This window comes from Lissotriton helveticus, chromosome 1_1 (assembly GCF_964261635.1).
Source record: "Lissotriton helveticus chromosome 1_1, aLisHel1.1, whole genome shotgun sequence".
In the NCBI taxonomy this organism is placed as follows: domain Eukaryota; kingdom Metazoa; phylum Chordata; class Amphibia; order Caudata; family Salamandridae; genus Lissotriton; species Lissotriton helveticus.
Window position 1 is genome coordinate 1,184,154,909 of NC_136057.1, and position 23,670 is coordinate 1,184,178,578.

Consider the following 23,670-nt stretch of genomic DNA (forward strand, 5'->3'; position numbering starts at 1 on the left):
TGGCACTTGGAATGATGTCCCCTCCAGAGTCCAGACTAACTGGGCTGAGTGCCCCAGCCCAGCCTAGCCATCCCATCAAGTTCAGTGGCCTATGATTTGTTCCGGGTGTGGGTGGTTCAGGGATCTTTCAGCATGTCACACTTCATGGTTCCAACAAATCAATCATTCAGGGAGTTTAAATCATGCTACTCACCCGTGAAGGTCTCAAGATGCTGGCGGGGGGTGGGAGGTGCAGCTCCGATTCAGCCGAAAAGCCAGGTTTTGAGGCTGTTCCTGAAGGTGTGCAGAGTAGGGAAGCGTCTGATGTTGACTCGGAGCTCGTTCCAGGCTTTGGCTGCGATGTAGAGGAAGGCTCTTCCACCTGTTCTGGTTCTGCGGATGTGCAGGGTTTCTGTTAGGGCGAGGCCGGCGGAGCAGAGGTTCCTTTTGGGTACTATGAGGTATTTGGGTTTGGTGTTGTGGAGGGATTTGTAGGCGTGGGTGAGTAGCTTAAAGATTACTCTCTTCTCGACGGGGAGCCAGTGGAGGTTTAGAAGGTGTTGGGTGATGTGCTCATGTCGTGGGATGCCGAGGACGAGCCTGGCCACGGTGTTTTGAATAGTCTGGAGTTTGCATAGTAGGGATTTGTTGATTCCAGCATTGAGGGCGTTTCGGTAGTCCAGTCTGCTTGTTATGAGAGCATGGGTGACGGTCTTTCTGGCTTCGGGGGGATCAACTTGAAGGTCTTGTGGAGAATGCGGAGGTGTTGAAGCAAGTGGAGGCGATGGCGTTGATCTGTCGGGAGGGAGGAGTTGAGTATGATGCTGAGGATCTGGGTGTGGTCTGTGGGGGTGGGAGGGTTGCCGAGGGCGGTGTGCGACCAGGAGTTGTCCCACGCTAAGGGGGTGGGTCCAAGAATGAGGACTTATGTCTTCTCGAGTTGAGTTTCAGACAGCTGCTGCTCATCCAAGCTGCAACAGCTTTCATTCCTTCTTGGAAGCTGAGTCGGGTGGGTTTGGGGTCCTTCGTGAGGGATCGGATGAGCTGGGTGTCATCGGCGTAAGATACTATGCGGAGTCCATGCTGTCTGACGATGGCGGCCATTTAGATGTTGAAGAGCGTGGGACTGAGAGATGATCCTTTGGGTACTCTGCAGTTGATCGGAGAGGAAAGGCGGGAGTCTGATTCTTTGGGTTCTGCCGGCGAGGAAGGAGCGGAGCCAATTGAGTGTGGTTCCCTGTATGCCAGCATGGAGTCTGGCTGCGAAAGTGCGGTGGGAGACTGTGTTGAAGGCTGCTTAGAGGTCCAGTAGGATGAGAGCTGCGGTGTGGCCTTGGTCGAGGAGCATGCGCATGTCATCTGTGGCGGCGAGGAGGGCTGTCTCGGTGTTGTGGTTACTGCGGAATCTGGACTGGGAGGAGTTGGTGATGGCGTTCTCTTAGATGAAGTTTGTCAGCTAGGCATTGACTATCCTCTCGGTGACTTGGGCTGTGAAGGGAAGGAGAGAGATGGGTTGGTAGTTCTTCAGGTCCGTCGGGTCTGCAGAGGGTTTCTTGAGGAGGAGCTTAACTTCTGTGCGTTTCCCGTCATCGGGGAAAATGCTGGATTTGAGGGAGGCATTGTTGGTGTCGTAGCTCGGGCTCTCTGGAAAATGTGCGGCAGGCAGGGGGTTTGTGGGGGCTCCTGAGTGAGTGCTCTTCATGGTTGTGGTGGTATCTTCGGTGGTGACCGGGGTCCAGGCGGTGATGGTGGGCTGGCTGTCGTCGCTGGGAGAAGGGTAGTTTCTGGAGTCTGTTCACTGAAGTTGTCGTAGAGGGCCTTGATTTTCAGATGGAAGTAGGAGCCAAGCTTATTGCAGAGGTCCTGGGAGGGAGTGATGTCCGTGGTTTAGCTGGGGTGTTTGGCTAATTCTTGGATGATGCTGAAGAGTTCCTTTGAGTTGCTGGAGTTGGTTAGGATCTTGTTCTGGATGAAGGTCCTTTTGATGGGTCTGATGCGTTGGTTGTATTCTGTCTTGGCGTTCTTGTAGGTGGTGCAGTCTTCAGAGGATTGGTGCATCTGGATTCCTGAATGTCGGTGGTGAACCAGGTGGCCTTCCTGGGGCGCTGTCTGTCGGGGTTATGTAGGTGTGCGAACTCATCTGCGCAGTTGGTGATCCATTTGTGGAGGTCTTTGGCTGCGAGGTTGGCGTTGGTCGAGGTGGAGGGGGCATCGCAGTTGAGGGTGGAGTTGAGCTGCTCCTCAGTGACCTTGCTCCAGTTTCTTTGCGACGGGCTGGGGGCAGGTTTGGGGCAGTGGGCTTGTTGACGTGGAAGTGTACGCAGTGGTGGTCCGTCCAGGGGGGTTATTTGGTGTGGCTGAAGTGGACGTTGTTGCCTCCTGCGAAGATGTGTCATGCCTTGTGGGTGGGTGTGGTGATGAGTTGTTTCAGTCCGAAGTTGTCCAGGAGGGTGGCAGAGTTGGGGTCGCTGAGGTTGTCGAGGTGGAAGTTGAGGTCTTCGATGAGCATGTAGTCCGTGGAGGCAAGGGCGTGGGGCACGATGGGGTCGGCGATGGTAGTGGTGAACGCAGTTCGATGTCCGGGAGGTCTGTAGGCGAGGGTGCCTCGTAGGGTTGTTCTGGGGCTGGTCTGGATCTGGAAGTGGAGGTGTTCGTTGGTGGGCAGGCTGTCGCTCATGCTGGAGGTGGAGAGTCGGAGGGAGCTCCTGTGTGCGATGGCGAGCCCTCCTCCTGCGCGGTTGGGACGGTCCTTCCTCTGGATCTTGTATCCGTCAAGGATGGCGGCGGCGATGTCAGGAGCGGTGGTGGAGTTGGTCCATATTTCTGTGAAGAAGGCAATGTCTGGCGAGAGGGTGTCGAGGAGGTCCCAGGTCTCTACAGCATGTCTGTGCAGGGAGCGGACATTGAGGAGGATGCACCCTAGGGCTTCAGGGTGCTGGCTTCTGGTGTGGGGGCAGTTGCCATTGGGGTGCGGAGGGTGGTGAAGGTATGGCACCAGTGTCGGCAGGAGAAGTGGCCATGGGTGGTGTTAGGCGTGGACAGCTGGCTGTTGTTGTTCCTTCCAGGGTTGTGTGTGAGGAGGGCAGCTGAGTCGTAGCGGTGGGTGGTAGGAGATCCAGGGTCTCTGGCGCTGGTTGCGGTCGGCTCGTGGATGGGCTTGCCTTTGGCACACCAGCGGCGCGGCCACGCAGCTGCCGCCATGAAATAAGGAAGGGAAAGGAAGGGAAGCGCAGCTGGGAGGTGGAAGTGGGAAACAGCAGGGGGGAGGGGCCGCAGGGGCCGCATCGGCAAAAACTGGCACGGAGGAAAATAAGGGTACAATTACAATACAAATACAAAATAAAGGCACAATAACCGAATGGGCACGGAAGAGAGAATAGTAACAATTGCAATGCAGTTATGAAATAGAGGCACAATAACAGAACGGGCATGGAGGAGAAAACAGGTACAATTAAAATACAGCTATGAAATAGAGGCACAATAACAGAAGACAGAGAACTGGAACAAAAGACAGAAAACAGACACATGGCACAAAACACAAAGCCAGACAACAGTGGACCAGCAGAAGAGCAAGGCTCTCCCACTGGAACACCAAGGATGAGGCGCAGGCAGGAGTCTGTGGGTGGAGGTGGGCCTTGAACACCTACCTTAGCAGGGAAGTGGCAGTGGTGCACCAGTAGAGCAGACCTCTGAGAATGTGGCAGATGCAAAGAGCGAGTGTCGCCTAGCCCTCCGCCCAGTATAAGCTCTGTAAGCATGAAAAAAACTGTAATGAACTATTAGCAGCAAGTTCCAGTGCATAAATTTGTTGTGGGCACCATCTGTGTTTACAACCTGGTGTTTTTTCAGTACATAGATCAAATCAGTTTAGCCATCTGGATTTGGTCACTGCAGTGCTGCATAATCATCGTGAAAACTCGAATTTACATATTCTGATTCATAGTCCCTCGATCTCCTGTCCCTTTGTAAGGGATTTATTCCAAGCATTCCATGCAATTGATTTTCTCTTTGAGGAGCATACCAGAATTCAGCACCTTACTCTGCGATCATGTAGCACTAGCACTGAAGATATATTTTTCGGATACACATGCACGTCTCCATCAATCAACAGTTATTTTTATTTTTATTTTTTTTAATATTTTTTTTTAGCTAATGAAATCCGAACCGAAACCGAATTTAGCCAGCACCGCCCACAAATACGGCCATTCAACAGTATCAAACGCCATTGTGGCATCTAATGATGCCAAAATGGCCGGTTCACGCAACGTCGAGGCCTTTGCGAGCACACCATGCAACTGCCAAAGATTCAGCGCCGTGTTTCTGTGCGGGATAAAGCCCGATTGATCTAGGTGAACCAACTCGCAAATAACCTTTATCAGTCTATTAGCTAACAACTTAGCGAGAATCTTGGGCTCAGCATTTAATAATGATATCGGTCTTTTACGAGGCACACCTATTCCTAGGTTTTCCCTCCTTGTGAATCACTACTATCGAAGCTAATCTCTGTTCACAAGGAAGGAAACCACGATCCCCGGATTCCAAAAACATATCCCTCAAATATGGAGCAATCCTATCTGGGCGAAGCTTATAGAGCTCAATCGGGAGACCGTTGGGACCCATAGCCTTACCAGAATTCAGGGAACGCATTGCCAACGCCACCTCATCTGCAGTGATCTTACTATCCAGAAGGTCTCTATCTTCCACAGAGAGGCACGGGAGCGCAATGTCTCGTAACAACAAACATGAGTCCTCTTCCGGTCTGTCTGACACAGAAGAGTACACAGATCTAAAATGGTCAGCGAAGCATATCACTATCTCTATTGGGTCGGTCACCAGAACACCGCCCTCTATCTCGATCCAATCAACAGTTATTGATGATGGGTAGGAAAAATATCACCAGACTACCTTTTTAAAATCACTTAGTTGGGTTTAGTTACAGTGCTCTTGAGTTAAGTAAGGTTTGATCCTAGAATAGTTGGTTTTGTCTTGTGTGGACAGGTGTAAACATGACTATTCCAAGAGCCAATTCTCCACTATTTGATGATTCAGAGAATCACATCATTTTGAATTACTGCCTGTCATTTGCATACTTTATTTTCTATTGCCTGTTCACCTCATGTGTTGGAAATGAGGTGGAAAATGCTTAGTTACATCCCCTGCTTTAGATTTTTACTGCGTGTAATGTGTTGCGGAATAATCTGTTGAGCTCTCTAGAGAAATGTTGCCTAACTCTGAGAATAATCGAACCAGATGTCTACTCCAGCATATTGTTACAAGTATCTCAACTAAATAAGTTTTCTTTTGAAGTGTTTTTTTTTTTTTTTTGCGAGATCCCTTTTCGCAGTTGTAGCACTTGTAGCCCCACCTTGAGGGCCTGTTGCAGGTTGTTGTTAGAAGGAATAGTCTTTTTCTATGCCTGCAACCTGTAACTGCCCTCTTAATAGTTTAATAGCTTTTAGTTCAATCTGAGCAACGTTTACTAAAATGTTGCTTCTCAGAGCCTGTCAAACCCATGGCCTAAAAAAATATTTTATAACCAGCACGATGTGTGAATATACTGCCTACAGTCTGGTCCTGTCCCAAAGATGTGACATGGCAGATATTCGTAAAGACAAAGGGGTTCCGACTTACCGGTCCTTTGCTGTCAACTGGAGAAGACTCTACTAGGACTTACCTTTTTCCATTTGTCAAAAAAGCACAATACACCTCATACTTATGGTGACCATATTACTGGTCTTCAAATTCTAATCTTTTGCTTTTCCTTTTTAAAAGATTGCTGTCTCAAACATCAGTAATAACATAAATGTTTGCTCCTGGTTCTGTCACCCATCCTGCTACTCCAATTGCCCTTACTCCAGCAGTTCTGCTACCTCCTTCTCTCTTAGCTCCAGCTACATAGCACTGGCTTCTTCAGAATATTTTAATACTCCTGACCTATCTCAGTTGGGCTCTTCATGGGCTTCTTCGTATCTTCCAGACACTTTAAAGACTTTGAAAAAGGCCGCAGTTTTTCCACAACGCACAGGGCTGGATTGACAGGTGTGGCTTTGTTCTTTACTGATCGGGGCCAGGCAAAGTACTGGTCTTCCCTCCAGTGGGATAGGCATATTTCTACCTTTGACAAACAAGATCATTAACCGCCACAAGACTGGAGTATTTGCCACCAGATCACCGTCCAGTATTACTATCAGCAGTCAGACAAATCTTAGCTCCCATCCACGGATGTCATTTTATGCTAATCCTTCAAGATTCCCCCCCCCCCCAATCATCAGGGCTCTAGGTGTTAGTGCCTAAACGTCCCCTAAGGGTCCCTACCAATGCCGATCACACAAATCAGTACAAAGTCCCAAGTCCTGGAGACAAGAAGGCATTGCTTTTCATTAGGTGCAAGTCTCTCTTACAGTTCTTGAAGACCACTTGATCACCAAACTCCAATTTTTGATTGGCTGACAGGGATGCAGACCATCACTTCCACAGGGTCTTCTGCCCTTAAGCTTATTACCTGCAACTTGTGTCGCCAGACCACCAAGAAGAAAGGTATTTGCGGGATTTAACTTGATCCGAAATGCCTGAAGCTCACACATGTCAATACAAGTCTCTTAGTGCCTAGAGCGTTCTGTGGTGTATCAATGGAGCGCCGCAAGAGATATTCAACAAGGATGAATAAAAGCCATGTACAGGTTTCGATCATTAGTCAAGGCAATTCTCGTATGGAGAGGCAGTTTGTTAAAATAGCAGCAACAACCGAAAAGTAGCATCCTACAAATTTGGCTTTGAGGCCCAGATGAAAGAAATTCATGCACATATTGCTGGTTCCATAAAGCATGTCTTGTCGTAAACAAGCCTTCAGCATGAGGCACAGGATTTTAAACTGGAGCGTTATTATTAGGGAATCTGTGAAACGTATGAAGTTGGGAGAGACCACTTCCCTTTGGAAGCTACAATTCTTATTGTGTTATATTTTAATTGGAGCTTCTTGGTGACATTTGGGGACTGGGGGTTCAACATAAGGGAAGAGATTACATAAAATCTCTGACAACAGATCTTTTGGTATGAGATAGAAGAACAGGGTGCAAAATTTGTCTTTCCCCACCATGAAAAATATTTCCTGGTTCCCTTTTAGGACCGTTGCTTCATGCACTAGAAATAACAAGCATTTACAATGCAATGGTTTCGCCTTTGGAAAAATTAGAGCTATTGGCATTGTAAATGACAAATTTTGTATTTATGAGTTGGTTTTGAAAACAGATAAATAAATGGCATTGTCATTTACATTGCCATTAGCTTAATCTCTCGCAAATGTGAGACCTATTGTACCCTACGGACGAGCTCAGAAGACAGCAATTACTACCACACACACACACCCAGAGCCACACACACACACCCAGAGCCACACACACACACCCACCTAGAGCCACCCACACACCCAGACCCACACTAAGAGCCACACACACACCCACACACCCAGAGCTACCCACACACCCAGAGCTACACACACACCCAGAGCCACACACACACCCAGAGTCACACACACCCACACACCCAGAGCCACCCACACACTCAGAGCCACACACCCACACACTCAGAGCCACACACCCACACACCCAGAGCCACACACACCCAGAGCCACACACACCTTCACACACACTTTCACACCACCAGAGAAGGGCACTGTGCCCAAAGCCTTCTAACATGAATGAAAGCAGACTCTTAAGCAGAGGTACTGGACCCAGGGCATTGTCCCAGGTGATACTGTGTCTAGTGCCTGATGGGCATACCCGAGCCCATCAATTACTGCAGGCAGGGGCACTAGCCGTAGGGAATTTATGAACTGCATGAACAGTTAATTAGGGGGTGCAAGGGTAGTAGCATAGCGAACTACAACTTAAGACAATCTGTGTGTTTTTAGTTTCAGATGATAATCATAGTGTTGCAACAGCAGTATTTCACACCAATGATACTCGAAATATGAATTATTAATTGTCCATAAATTGTGGAACTAACATAAGCTGAGAAATAAGTATGGTACACTGCATTTTACAAAACAATGTCAAAAATAAACTTGAAACGTGAAGCAGTTCTGTTGACATTTACAGTCCACTCAGCCTCATGGTTCATTATCATGTGACCATCACCCCGAATACATAATACACAATTGCCTGTTATATCCTATATGTCTAAAGGCACAAATATTATAGTGGCCAAATAAAAACGACAGATACGGTTATGTTGCACTTTCCTTAGAGAATACAGGAACCATATTTTGGCTACAATTATTTTATTATTTGATCTATGTTCGTCAATTTCACCTAAATTTCTAGAACTGATGTGCTTACATATGTGAAATTTGGTGAACAGTGATCACGGATTTCATAGTTTAGAAGTGCATTTTATAGCACAAATTGCACCAAACTATTCGTAAAAAATGTCAATAACGTGGACATTCACATATCTACTACACTCATGTGTAAATAAAGAAATGATTAAATTACCCCAGTAATTTGAGAACAATACTTTAAATGTGTTTAAGGCTCATCTATAGTTTGGTCGTGCACAGAAGCAGACATACTCAACTCACTGAGAATTTGTAAATCATTAAGTATATCGTACTCCACAAACCCAAGGAACTACTTTTTAGCCATTTGTATTGACCACAGTTTTCTGGAAGGGACGCGGGGTTAGCTGACTAGGAAACAAATAAGGAATACCAATAATATGAAACAAGTGGTGCGGGAACGGGCACACGGAGAGCGGGAGGGGGGGTCGGGAACGGGACAGCGGGAGGGGGCGGGCAGGCACACGGACAGCGGGAGGGGGGCGGGCAGGCACACGGACAGCGGGAGGGGGGCAGGCAGGCACACGGACAGCGGGAGGGGGGGGGGCAGGCACACGGACAGCGGGAGGTGGGCCGTAACAGACTGGAGAGAACACATTAATCACAACAAAAATGTTGCCTGTGTGATAAACTAAGAGTAGTTTCAATTAAGTTTGCAAATCTAATACTTGGTCTTCGTGTTTTTGTTAATAACCAAGCAGACGTCATCAAACACAACACGCTGCTGGTGACTGGTAGAGATGTACGGAAGGGTAGCTTTGCAAATATGCTTGGGCACCAACCGGGTGGTACTGAAGTTGCTCTGTCATAACACTTCCAAACCTGCAGCAAGCATGTCGTGTTATGGACAGTCTCACGCGTGCATCACTCTCTGTTTACCTCGTCTACTTGATATCCTTAAAACACTCAACAAGTAATGCACCCCTGAAGAATTATCCAGCCGAACAAATGTATTCTACGTAGCCATGCATACATTGATAGCACATATGTAGTACTCAGTGAAAGCACAGACATGCAAACAGTATCCACCTTCCTGTGTCAGTCTATGGCAGGCGCAGAGGCTGTGTTGTTACAGACAAACATGCCGGTTGGTGTACAACACACGCTGGATGCTTGCACGGGTGGTTCTCATAAACGCGATCCAGAAATAGCTGGGAACATTGAAGCGTCGCCAGCTCCCCGCCGCAGAAGCCACAGCCGGCCAAATCCTCAAGTGCCCCAAAATGCGTCACTCTCAAAAGCAGGCACCAGAGGTCCTGGAAGGGGTGCCACGCCCCGCCCATCGGTGCACCCCTCTTCTGTCATGGGAACTCCGACGTGGACTCCGCCGCCGACACCAAACCCCGCCACGGCACACGGTGTCAGCCGCGGGCTCCGGCGAAACACCTCTGAGCCTAGATGTTTTCATTCGGAGCTGAGCGTGAGTGTGCCAGGAGGGACGTGTTGTCTCAGCTAAGCTCAGAGACAGACAATGACTGTTTATATGACCACACACACCAACCTTCCAGCCAAGCAGCATTTCCTACTTCAACTGGTAGTTGAAATTTATGTAATATATAACTTCCTTCAATTGGCCTGCCGCCATTGATAGAAAACAAAACAGTAAAACAAACAAAAAGTGGTGCGGGAACGGGCACACGGAGAGCGGGAGGGGGGGTCGGGAACGGGACAGCGGGAGGGGGGCGGGCAGGCACACGGACAGTGGGAGGGGGGCAGGCACACGGACAGCGGGAGGGGGGAGGGAACGGCAAGAAAGGCACTAACCTGGACTTCCTCCGGCGGCGGTCGGCCACGGAATGAGCAAATGAAACCTCGACGTCAAAAAAAATAAACCCCGACCACCGCCGCACTGACGTGTCCAAAGGGGCCGGATGAGAAAAACATCCCAGGAACGCCCACGAGTCGCCTCGCAGGATGACGGACGCCTCTATTTGCCAATGGCTAGCGTCCATTTATGGAGCTAGCCAATGGGAAACAGAGGCGGTGCCGAACATCCATACTGTAACTCAAAAGCTTTCGCCCTGGGAGGGGCACTGCTTTGCAGTGCCCTCGCCAGGTCGAAACCTAAAAATGAGAACACTTTTTCTTTGCAAGATTTTCTTTGCCCTTTTGTGAACCATCTTTCATCCACAGGCCACACTTTAGTGTTCTAAAGTGTTTTTAGCATAATGGCCTCCCGTATACAGGTCACCAGCCAGGCATTAGAAGCCACAGACCCAGCTTCAGCAAGCCACATAATGGAGGCATACATCAGACCCTTAATGCTTGCTGGAGTCGCCTCGAACTCTCGAGACCGACTTTTTTCCTGGTTGAAGGTAGATAACCTTCTGTTGGTACTGCCACAGCTGTGACATTGTGGAATTAGGTCAGGGAGCCACCCTAGTCCCCTTGAAGGATTATGACCAGTATTCTTCAAAGAACAGCAATCCTCATATCTGCCTTTTTGGGAAGAAGCAACTTCTTGACTCCGAAACCTTTTCCAAGCCATGCAAACAAGATAGACAAGTTGAAGGTAAATTAAACAAGCATTAGAAATGCAATAGGTCTCGGATTTATTTGAGTTAGAGGTAATGGCATTGTAAATGGCAATGTCTTTTATCCATGTGTTATGGAGTGTATGCATGTGGTGTGTAGTAGAAATATGTGGGTTGGATTGGAATTGTATCAATGGTGGCATGCTGCGCTTTAGATGAATTTGTTTAAAAGTGAAGTGCACCATACTGCGATTGCTACAATAGTTTATTGTGGATGCGTTAACAATTGATGTGTGCACTGATGGCTGTTGGTGTGTGTGCCTGTAGAAATTGTTCACTGATGGATGGTGGTGTGTGTGCTTGGTGGAAGCGTGCACTGCTGGCTGGAGGTGTGTGTGCCTGGTGGAAGCGTGCACTGACGGCTGGTGGTGTGTGTGCCTGGTAAACGTGTGTACAGATGGCTGGTGGTGTGTGTGCCTGGTGAAAGCGTGCACTGATGGCTGGTGGTGAGTGCGCCTAGTAAAAGCGTGCACTGACGGCTGGTGGTGAGTGCGCCTGGTAAAAGCGTGCACTGACGGCTGGTGTTTGTGTGCCTGGTGAAAGTGTGCACTGGTGGTGTGTGTGTGTGTTTGGTGAAAGCGTGCACTGACGTTTGGTGTTGTGTGCCTGGTGGAAGCCTGCACTGACGCCTGGTGGTGTTTGTGCCCGGTGAAAGCGTGCACTGATGGCTGTTGGTGTTTGTGCCTGGTGAAAGCGTGCACTGACGGCTGGTGGTGTGTGGTTGTGTGTGTGGTGGTGAGTGGTGGTGAGTGTGTGGTGGTGAGAGTGTGGTGTGTGTGTGTGTGGTCTTATGTGTGTGGTCTTATATATGTGTGTGTGGTGGACTTAGTTTGAGTGTTCGTATCCTGCACACTTACACACTGCCCCTACACACTCACACACTGCTCACCCTGCACACTCACCACCCTGCACACTCACACTGTTCAACCTGCACACTCACACACTGTTCACCCTGCACACTCACACTGTTCACCCTGCACACTCCCACACTGCAGTCACTGTCACTCTGCAGTCACTGTCACTCTGCAGTCACACTCAATACCCTCGCAGTCACTCTGCACTCACTCTGCACCTGCACTCACTCTACACTCACTCTGCATCTGCACTCACACTCGCTCTGCACTCACACTCGCTCTGCACTCACTCTGCACTCACTCTGCACTCACTCACACTCTGCACTCACTCACACTCTGCACTCACTCACACTCTGCACTCACTCACACTCTGCACTTCTACTCGCTCTGCACTGACTCTGCAATCACTCACTCTGCACGCACTCACTCATTCTGCACTCACTCACACTGCACTCACTCTCTGCACTCACTCACACTCTGCACTCACTCACACTCTGCACTCACTCTGCACTTGCACTCACTCTGCACTCACTACAGCAATCTCTCCCATCTGCCCCGCAGGACTACTAGTGGGCTATGCACCATTGTAGCCAGGGCTCTGCAGAGCCATGTCACCAGATGTCTATTCAAAAGGCAGTTTTGAGGGAACAGATTTAATCTTAAATCAGAACAAATTATAACTCTGCTTCTGGATAATCCGGTGTAAACTGTATGAACTTGTTTTCAGACAGACGTAAAGAGAGCTGCACTGTTCACAGTGGGGGCCTACATGGGAACAGGAACATGTTATGGGTGTTGGGGGCTCAAAGTATTATTCGGGGGTATTCGGAACAACTAATAATATAGGACCCAATTCCAGCTCTTTCATGGCCTTATCACAGACAGTGCAAAGGCACAATTGTCCAAATTCTAACGGCGTTTTTATTTAATATTCATGGATAGTGAGGTACGTTTTCAATATTTTAAGACAGCAGGAGCTCACACATATTACTGAAAATATTCTCTGTGACACCCTCTGACTTCTCATATGTGAGGTGTTTTGGGGATCCAAAAGACTTTTTATGTATGTTGGATGAAAAACATTTGTCTGTAATAGACTCTCACACATCGCCCACATTAAAAGTGCATCAACGGAAAACTATCTGTTTAAGGATTACAAGGTCGTCAGGGCAAGATTGCAGAACAGGGTCGGATCTATCAGGGCCCCTGAAAAGATGGGACCCTGCGCAAGCGCCAACTAAGAGACGGTAATCGGGAAATCCTGAACTTGTTATGATTCGTCATGTGTTATCAAATACGTCCAATGTAAACCTATGAACGGAACTCACATTGCCGGTTATTATGGAGCCTTTCGTCATAGAAGACTTGCTGGTTCTTTTAGAAAGAACTGCGTAATATAAAACCTATCGAAATCCAGGAAACGCACCAGGAAGAGCGATGTTGCCACCTGAATATCCACCAACCTGCCTTACAATAGGCGATCCATGGATTGAAGCTGTCCTTTGGAAGTCAGTACGCATGCGCACACTAAACCCAGCCGGCACTTCCCAGGCGTATTTGAATCAAGTGGAATGAAAACAAGCCGGTCACCGGAGGGAGAGGCTCTGCAGTGCAGAGCCCGAGTTCCGGCCTTCCTGGGTTCTCTAAGGGGTAGATGCTACAGAAACATCGGCATATTTACCTCGGCTAGGCGTCGGCGGCTGCAGCAGCCAGCTAAGCCGGGGGGGTGGGCAGGAATAAGCGGTACAGCGTTGAAGATGCTTCTCAAAACGAGACGCTAAGTCCGTGACCTAAAGTGTCTAATGCAGCTGCGAGAGAAGAGCATGGACAGTGCACCGCAGACATAGCAAGGTAGAAACCAAGAAACCCGTTGCTGCAATCCTCCCCATACGGCATCCTGGGGACCGACAGCAGCGTGAGCTAAGAAACCGCATGACAGATCCATGTGCTGGTGCTGCACTGAAAGCAAAAAAAAGCCCGCTCCCAAAAAAAAACAAGGAAGCTGCGCGCTGAGCGCTGCAGAATTGTGAACGCGCCCGGCCATCTGGATTCACTAACGGAGGCACCCTGACAGCTCCTAATTATAATTTATGTACTTCTTTGCGCGAGCACGAACGAAATATGCCCAAAATGGCGGAACAAAACTACATTTACCCTATCACTTCAAGCCTATTAAAACGAAAACACAAGGAAGACGAATCACTGACCAGATGACAGAAAACGCTAAGGAATGTGTGGAATTCCTCTCACCAAGGCCCTAGGAGATACTTCTTTTTTTTCTCCTTTAACATTAGTTCTCGAAACTCCTCCCAGTTTCACTGGGGAGGAGTCCGAGCCCTAAAAAGCAGTATTTTCATTTGCGTCTTAAGTTCGTTAAGGATTGTCTAGTCCCTTCATTCTTGAACGTGTTTTTGTCTTGGCATTCCATCTGATCGCTGCAGTTTTTACTGTGTTACAGAGACTGCTCAGCCTCTAGCATGTTCTTGGTGTGCAATGACCCTTTCTCCCTTATGTTGAAGGCTCTCTCTAGATTCGAAGTCATTTGTCTTGTTACTCCTACTTCCTGATCTGCCATTAGACCGGCAGGTATTTCGTTATAATTGTTGGACCAATATCAGGTCAACAATTTCCAGAATGTCCTTATAATTCAGTGTTGTGCATACAAAAAGAAAGTGTTAGGTTTCTTCTGTTCCCCTTGTAAAGCAAGAGCCATCAGGGCCTCTAGTCATCCATTTTTTGTCACAGTTCTCCAGTGGTAGCTGGTGTTGCCAGGCCAGACAAACACTAGTCTCATCTCTACGGTGAAATCGCAGAGGTTTATGGCTGCACTTTGCCATACTTGTCAAAGATAGTTTTCCAGACATGACTGTAGAGCTTCTAGTCTTTTAGGTGCCAGGCTTATCTGGTGCTATGTTCAGGGTCTTCTTTATAAAGGGCTTTGTAAGATCATTATTTCTTGACACATTACACATTGTATCGGGAACCTTAACTTCTCGTATTCCTTTAGGAAGAAAGTTCCTAAGATAGCTGAACCTGCACCTGACAGAGTTCTTCACAGTAGGTGCCAACCAGGCGTTTAGAGGTCGCCAAAATACATTTATCAAAGTAATGAACCCTCGCATGCTTCCTGGTTCAAAACCCAAATAGCACAATCAGTTTCCACATAAGCTAAATGGAACACCTAGGGAAGGCTGAAAAGCTTGTTTCCGAACTTCAGTTGTATTGTTCTTAGATTTGAGGGGGCGAATACTTTACCTCATAGAGTGTTATAGATTACTTCTTTCATTTGCTCATCGGTATGAATTGATTCTGGGGTAAACAACCTTTAAGCCCATAAAAACTGCTGACTGGGATTGTTTTTGAGCTGTGTTTGTTTTGAGAGAGTTGATAGATGTACGCAAACAAACGGGGGAAAAAGCTACATTTTTGGAATTTATTCCATTACACATCTGTGAGCACTTTAGGAATTTAAAATGAAACTATTGTCGAATGTTTAGTGCTAAGCATCCAATTCATCAAAGTCCACAGTAATTAAACGTGTATTTTGTCATGAGATAAATAGTATGCATGTTGTATGTTCAGTTGCTGTGCATAGTTTGGAAATCTAGCTTCTTATCTGCTGCATGGGTTTCCATCTTGTAGATTCATCTGATGGTTCTTTGAAAGCCTCTACACATCAAGGAGAAATCGATGCCTATATATCCCAGTTGGGACAGGTTGATCTGAAATCACAGAAAGGTAGGAACTATGAAATGTTTGAAACTTATAATGTCGAGGATGCGTGCATAACCAGAGTTGGGGAATCTATCTAAGTAGTTCATGTATACAAGTACACTATGTTCTATCGCTGTCAAATAAACTTACCACTAAGCTTTTAAAAAATATTTTTATTAGGTTATTGATATGCTTCATAATCCAATATTTCTTTATTTTTAACAGGCATATGTTTTGGTACATCAAAACAATGCTTATGTAGCAAGTGCCCATTATTGTGAGGATAAGTAAGTTTTTCACTGAGCGTGGTGAGCCCCAGGTCTAGGTGAACACTCAAGTACCCAAGCATGCCAAGCTAGGTGCCATGGCAGTTGAAATGACAATCCTTTTTTTATTCGAATTTTGCATTGGGAATAAACATAACATTACAATGGAATCAATGTGCTAGGATCCACATAATGTTAATGTTAATAATGCTCTGTATAGTCATGTAACAAGCTTACGTCCCCAGCCCAAGTTGAATAGGGTTTGCATGTAGCTGTGTGGTTGTGGTTCTGTGTTTGTGATTTCCCAGATAGTGCATCTTGGCTACCTGCATTATGCGTGTTAGAAATGCCCCAGGCGGAAGGTCAGATCTATTTCATAACTCTTCAAAGGTGGTTATGCTCCATTTTCACAAAGAACACCTGCCACTGTAAGGCCAACGCGCTTCCATCTTGTTGTTACATGTCTTCTCTGTTTGAGTGGTTGAACGATAATTAAAGAGAGCAGTATAATGGGGACTTTAAAAGCTAGTGTCAGGTTTGCGGTGAAGGATCCTTTAGTGACAATGTTGTGCTACTCCCATCAGTCTGGGCAGAGCTTTATTTAGTTTAGAGGGCTGTAGGAACCATGGAGCCAGTTGGTCTAATTTAGTGGATGTAGTGGCACCGCCAAGTTCACTTAAATTTAACTGAGCCAACCATCTCGGGAGCCTCTGGTTTTGTACCACTATGTAATATAATTTGAAATCCTCAACTCACCACTCCTCCTGTTCTGTATGTCGCTTTAAAGTGGATATAGCCACCCGAGGGTGACTACCTTTCCAAATCAAATCTAATATTAGGTTGTATGCCTCTTTAAAGTGTGTCTTAGGTAAAACAGAAGGTAAATTGGTGTAAAGTCAAAGTAGTATATGCAGCATTAGCATTTAGTCAACGTTGTCCGTCCTGCTGTTGTGAGAGGGAGAGAACGCCAAAATGTGATTTAGGAACAAAGTTTTCCCAACTTGTCGCCTTCTGTATGTTGGTGGGCCACCAACACTGTACGGTCCTGCTACTTTACCGTTCAACCAGAGGCACATGTTCCTCTTTGGCATTGAGTAAGTTGGTGAAATACCTATGGTCTGCCACAGATTGCTTCTCAAGCTCGCCTGGATGCCTAGTCATCAATCATCAATCTGTTGGACAATAGATTTCTTTACACCTACAGATGTTTGTATGAAATGTCCACGCAGTGTCACCTTCAAGACTTAAGAGTCAGTTGAAACCCCATTTTCTTCAAAATGCTGATCAATAAACTCCTTAATCGACGTATAGAAAGCAGGGTCCTCTAGCGCATCACACTGAAGTTTCCATGTGGGTATGGGTGTTGTGCGTTGTCCCAAAGTAAGTAAGTGTATCAAAAATGCATGGTGATCTGATAAAGTTAGGCAGGTTTGTACTTCCAGCAATAGGCTCAAATGTGCCACTAATCAGTCGAAACCTGAACATGAACATCGTGGACTGCCGAGTAATAAAATAATTCTCTAATATGTCTGTATTTATGATGCCAAATACAGGCCAGTTTTGGAGACAGTCCTGAAGGGCGTTGGCTATGGTATAAGCAGAGCGTTTGGTAGTCGTGGGTTAGAGTGAGCTAGAAATATGCCAACAATCCCGCTGAAGTCTTCTCCGATAATGGCGGACTATCTAGCCATGATGCTAGAAGTGGGGCTAAAAAGGAGTACAAATTAGATTGTCCCATAATGGGTGTGTAGATACTGCTCAGCAGCAGTGGTCTGCAATCTAGCTTTCCCTCTATTATGACTTGTTTATCACTGCTGTCTATGAGTCGGTTGTAGATGTTAAACCGGACACCCAGGTAGACCCAGATAGGTGTACCCCTATAATACGGTGAGTATCCAGTGGATATCACGTGTCCCCGCCATTTGGTTTGATGTTTTTGTCCCTCCCTAGCCATTAGGTGGATCACCTGAAGCATGGCAGTGTGTATTCCCCTGTGACGTAAAAATTAATGTACCTTGTAGTGACAGTGGACATACTCCAAATCTTATATGTGTTTGTTTCCATCCTCCTGTTATGTTATGTTATGTTATATTGTGTCTTTTATAGCGCTCGGCTACTCAAAAGAGTGTCCCGGCGCTTTATTGACAACCTAAAAAGACAAACACAACAGATAAAAAAGGCAGGGTCAACAGAACATGGAAAAGACTAAGGAGCAAAAAGCCAGGTTTTCAGGCCCTTCCTGAAAGCCAGCAGATTTGAGGTGCTGCGTAAGGTCAGGGGCAGAGTGTTCCAAAGCTGAGGGGCCCGGAGCATGAATGAGCGACCTCCCATGCGGGCCCTCCTCACACGTGGAACGATGGCAAGAAATTTCGACTCTGACCTCAAAGAACGAGCAGGACGATACGAGGCAAGCCTCTTCTGAAGATATTTAGCCCCCGTGGCGTAAAAAGCCTTGTGGGCAAGGGTTAGGGCTTTAAAAACTATCCGCTGTCTGATAGGCAGCCAATGAAGCGACGGCAACAGGCCGGAAACTTTAACTCGCCTAGGCAGGCCAAAAATGGCCCGTGCTGCAGCGTTCTGGACCACCTGCATCCGTTGCAGGAGATATTCGGGCAGGCCAAGATATAGGACATTGGAATAATCCAGTCTTGACCCTATCAGGGCCTGTACCGTAATCCTCCTATGATCCTCAGAGAGCAATGGAAAAAACTTACGGAGCATGCGGAGAAGCCCAAAGCAGGTGCCATTGAGGGTAAGGATCTGAGATCTAAGAGTCAGACCATTGTCGATTTTAACCCCCAGATTCTTAGCTACCTGCGACTAACGCCCAGGGGGAGACATGTCGGCCGGCCACCATACCCGCCAGTCCGGATCGGATTGACAACCGAAGAAGAGCACCTCCGATTTATCTGAGTTGCACTTGAGGCTGTTCAGTTGGAGCCATTTAAACACAGCCCCAAGGCACTCGCGGACACTCTCTCCGTCAAAATCCTCTCCTTTCCGGCAGGTAAAGAGCAGCTGGGTGTCATCAGCATAGGATACGATCTGGGCCCCGAAAGACTCGGCCAGAGTCGCCAAAGGGGTCATAAAGATATTAAAGAGAGTCGGGCTCAGTACCGAGCCCTGTGGGACTCCGACTCCCAATGGCGGCATCTCGGCAGAGCTAAAGGAGGCCCAGACTGTCTGTCGGCGGTCAGCCAGAAAAGATGTAAACCAGCTGAGCACCGTCCCCCTCAGACCGATGTCTTGGAGTCCGACGAGGAGATCCTCGTGGGGACGGTGTCAAAGGCCGCCGACATCCTATCCAATATATTGTTATGCAGACAACCAATCTTGTAGTGTAGGGTGGTGGTTGGCAGTAATATTTAATCTAAACCAGAGACTTGCGTAATATTTCGCTGCCACTGGATTCTTACTAATGCTCTGAAACGTTCAGCTTTACTTTTTAAGTTTATGCATCATTGTTGTTTCTAAAATACAAAGTAGAATAAAATCATGACTCGGGAGAATATGTGGAATGATCAGTGGGTTAGTATAAACAAGCAGAGGTAAGATTGGCATCCTAGACTGCAAGAGTGAAGCTCAAGCTGCAGATGTTTCATTAGACCCCTGAGTTGAATAATAGCGCCATGTTAGCACCTCACCTGTGTGCATTGTTATTTTTTACATGGTACAGTGTACATTTCCCACAGCTCTCTGATCCTCAATTGTATTGGGGGGCGAGCAAAGTAAGGCATGACAAAGGTTTTCCAGGCAACGCCATAAACAACCTACCTTTAACCTGCTGATGCCCCCCCCCCCCCACAAAAAATATACCTGTTACCTGGGGTGTGTTTCCATAATGCATTTGAAGACCTCATATTGACCAGGTGCATATCCCATAAATGAAGATTTTCAAAGTTTCTCCTAGTTTAATCAACTCTCTCAATCAAACATTATTGATTTTGAGTAAGTGTTTGATCTCGGAGGTGTTGTTGAAATACATTATCCATCAAGACCTCTTTTTTACAAAATGTCAAAATTCTGTAGATTTAGTTCATCATCATTTCTTGCTAACCTGACTGTGGTTTTTGCAAGAGGCATAAGGCTATCTATTTAGGTCTACAACAAAAGAAAAGTTAAAGTCTCCACCACATTTAACCGGGTATCCTTGTAATTGAACTAAATATATAGAGAGACCCTGTTTCAAAAGAGCTAGGGACACTGTGACCTGGGCTGACTCACAATGGGGTGTCACGGGCAGGCAGGAGTAGAGGTCATGGGTGATGGTGCGACACCCTGAGGTCACTGTTGGGTGTATCACCTGAACATCCACTGTTGAAAATTAGTACGTTTTGGTGAACATTATCTGCGCCATCTTGCCTCTTCCCCTGATGCCACACTTTTGTCGTGCGCGCCCGCCATTTTCTAAGATGCCCCGATCAGAACGAACCCTTTTGCATGCCGCTGGCCCCTGACATAGCCCTTCGCCTTCACTAAGCCTGCACGCTATCCACCCCCTGCTTGCACCTGCCTTGAGTCATAAACCCCTCTTCGGCGCTGCTCTGCCCCAGGCCCTCATCCTGTTCCCAGCGCGACACCTCCCTGCTTTCCTTTCATGATCTCCGGCCCTTAGATGCAAAACCCTTTTTCCCCGTGTGCCCGTTTTGTCCTCCCCGTTCCCAAGCCGACACCCAGCTCTGCCGATACCATCCTTGCCCCTCCCCGTACAATAGAAAGCTCCCCCCATCAAAGAATCCCCGGGTTGATCAAAGCCCCCACCCCATGAGATCCGATCAAACCCCCCACATTCCGTGAATCGGCGGATTATCCAGCTGCGCGATGCTCATCACCTGTTGTGACTAGGGTGGGGACTTCAACTGTAAATGTGTGTGGGAACGGGCCCAAAGGGGAGTTCCGAGAATGTCTTTTCCGTACATCAAAGCTTTAACATGTATGTGTAATCTACAATAAAGTCATAAATGTGTGTATAAGAGGCCAGGCCTCAGGAATACAGTTAGAGCACCTCAGAACGATACCTTCTGTCCGTTTCGTTGTGTTCTCCTCCGGAGAGAATAAAAAACCTTGTTTCCTGCTTTCCAGTCTCCAGCGCCTGCCTCTTCATTGATTTAAATAACTAGAGGGTCACAGAGGCAATACCGCCGGGCAAATATCGATTGTCCCTGACCCGATTGAACTTTTTACAATTGGCGTCCCAAGCGTGGGGCCCATCAGCGACTCGTGGATCCAGTGGGAGAGGTCCCGACGACAGAGTGAACGACTGCAACGATCGGGAGAGCTCTTGCCCAATAGACCCTCGTCTGGCAGCCGATCATCCGAACTTCACTAGTTCCGAACAGACCTCTCTCGAGTGATCTACGGTCCTGACTGGGAACCATCAGGAGTGCCGTGAGAAATACGAGAAAAAGAGGACGATCGGGCGCTGGATTCGGAAGACAAGAAACTGTCCATGCGGTCCGGGTAAGGTCGTGTTACCACGACAAGTTGCGAAAAATTTGCTTGATTGTTTGTTTGTTCAAAAATACTAGTATTGCTCTGTTTATTTTTATTTGGAGATTCACTGTCTGCAAACGGAGAAACAACAGGCTCTCTCTCTCTTTGCAAAACAGTGGAAGATAGGTAGGGTAGCAGCCGTGCTTATTTTTTTCTCCCCCACTCAATAATTGCTTGAAACTGAACTGTTGTTCGCAAACTATTGTTTCCTGGAGATTCCCTGTCTGCAAGCAGGGAAGAGACCACCCTTTTTGCAGATAGTGAAAAGGGTAGGTAACGCAGATCTTTGCGGACCTACTCATTCTCCCCATTGTTATTTATTGGTCGTTTGGTTTTATATTTTTTTTGATCCATGAGGTATTCACTGCCTGCAAACAACGTTGAATAGAAATATTCTGTACGGTCTTTGCACCTAGTGATAAGATAGGCAGTGCTGACTTTTTAGTCCCTCGTTACGAGCCGTCATGTCTGTCTTCTCCCCACTGATAAATAGCCTGTTTAGTCCGGACCGCGTATTAGAGGTGGACCATATAGCTCCATTAGAAGGCACCCCTAATAAGGACATGTTCATAAACTATGGGTTAGTCACCATAGCCTATAATAAATTATGGCACAGGTATACCGAAGAGAGTCAAGACAAACAGTGGCCACTGGCAGGATCCTTTGACCTTGATAAAATAGAAACGTTAGAAATAGCCCTTCGAAATAATAAGACAACGCCAATTATGCTCGACAGTCTCGGTATGTGGCGCAGAGAGGCTACGAAACGACAGAGAAAAGACGAGGACAAACCAAGTAGAGAAATATACCGACAGGACAACCCCAGGACACCGCTACCCACAACTTATCCCCCGACACTATGCAAAGGACGACCAGACTTAGGGTCAGACCAATGCGCTTTTTGTAGGTATGTCGGACACTGGAAAGCTCAATGCCCGACTCTACTGAGCGTGAGTAAAGGCAAAGGGCCGACAAGAACGACAGACCGACAGTACGAGAAAAGGCGCGAGACAAAGAAGAACCCGACTTACATAGACAGACCAGACAGAACTACCACGTTTGATTATGCCCGATGGCACAGATTTCGCCAGGAAAATCTCAGCGGCATGCTCACGTTCTCCTAGGTCGGGCAATGTCAAGACGGGAACCCAGCCTCGTTTAAAATTCACAGACGGAAAGAGATAATTATGACCAATAACTGTTTTTATATTTGTCTTGGGTCTTTGTATGTCGTACTTGTACTGTCCCCCGTCTGAGTTTGTGTGTATGTAATGTGCAAATCTGCGTCATCCCTCTACACGTGTTTCCGTGTTACTCGACCTCTGTTAGCAGAAACTTAGCATAAAAGCAACCTGGAAAGAAAGAAATGGTGAAACAAAATCCGTAGACCATTAATGAACTTGAACTTTTAATTTAACACAACAAACAAGGAATAATAACGATAAACTGTAGAAAATGAAAGTCAAACAGAACATTCGCCCCCCCCCCATTCTGGAACCTTCCAAAGTAGGGCAGGGTTACGGCTACGCCCAACCAACGGCAACCCATATAAGGCGAGCCCGGCCGCCAACTCTTGGTCAGGAAATCTTAACGTATGGGGGAGCCGGAGGAGAGGCAGGAGCCCGCAGCCTGGGCATTTGCAGGTAGTCCCGCCACATGTCTCCTTGGCCGGCCGCAACGGGCCTGGAAAGACTAAGGTAGTCCCGCCACATGTCCAGAGGAGAACGAGGCACCTCTTCCTTTTCTCTTCCGTCACAGCCGCAGCAGTCCTGGACGGCGGGATGTCCTGCACGTACCTCCACAACAATTTGTCCAAGTTGGGCTGGGAGGGAGAGGCGACGCGGACGAGCCTCTCCCACCTCCACCGGTAGGAGGTTTCCCAGCCCCCGGCCCGACGCCGAACACCCCCAGTCAGGCGATGGTGCCACTACTTCCACAGCACCGAACGTACAATGGTGGCACCCCAGTACTTGCGCAGCACCGAACGTACAATGGTGGCACCCCAGTACTTGCGCAGCACCGAACGTACAATGGTGGCACTTGGGGAACACCGGATGTGGAGAGACCTTCATGCGGGGCGATGAAAAGGAGCGGCATGGAGTGCACCGGGAGAAGGAGACGATGTGAACGAGTCTCCCTCGCCCCCCCCCGGGTGGGGGCATCACAGCTGCACCCCAGCTGAACGTCCCGCTTACACAAAACAGGGACCTCTTCCTTTCACTCCGAAGGATCTCTTCCACTCTTGCAAACTCGACGAGAGTGGCCCCTGTAGGGCCTCAAAATGGCGTCTGGATCCGCTGGAAGGCGGGCCCCGGCCACTAGAGTAACTTTGGCCAGCCATATAACTCGAACATTTGTCCCATGGAGCACGAGCCCCCATCTCCGACAGCATCTCCGCAGCCTTGAAGATCATACAAAGGTCCCCGGCGGAACCTTCGGCCTTTGCAGGTTTCCGGTAAGGGACGGCTGCCTTGATCACCAACGAAACAAACATG

General features: G+C 47.7%; 1 protein-coding gene across 1 annotated transcript in view; it reads left to right on the forward strand.

Moving 5' to 3' along the window:
• Positions 1 to 23,670, forward strand: part of FAM185A (family with sequence similarity 185 member A) — a 221,291-nt gene that overhangs the window by 156,637 nt on the left and 40,984 nt on the right. The window contains exon 6 of the mRNA XM_078679353.1: positions 15,345 to 15,440. Coding sequence (XP_078535479.1) covers positions 15,345 to 15,440 — 96 coding nt within the window. The remainder of the gene's footprint in view (positions 1 to 15,344; positions 15,441 to 23,670) is intronic.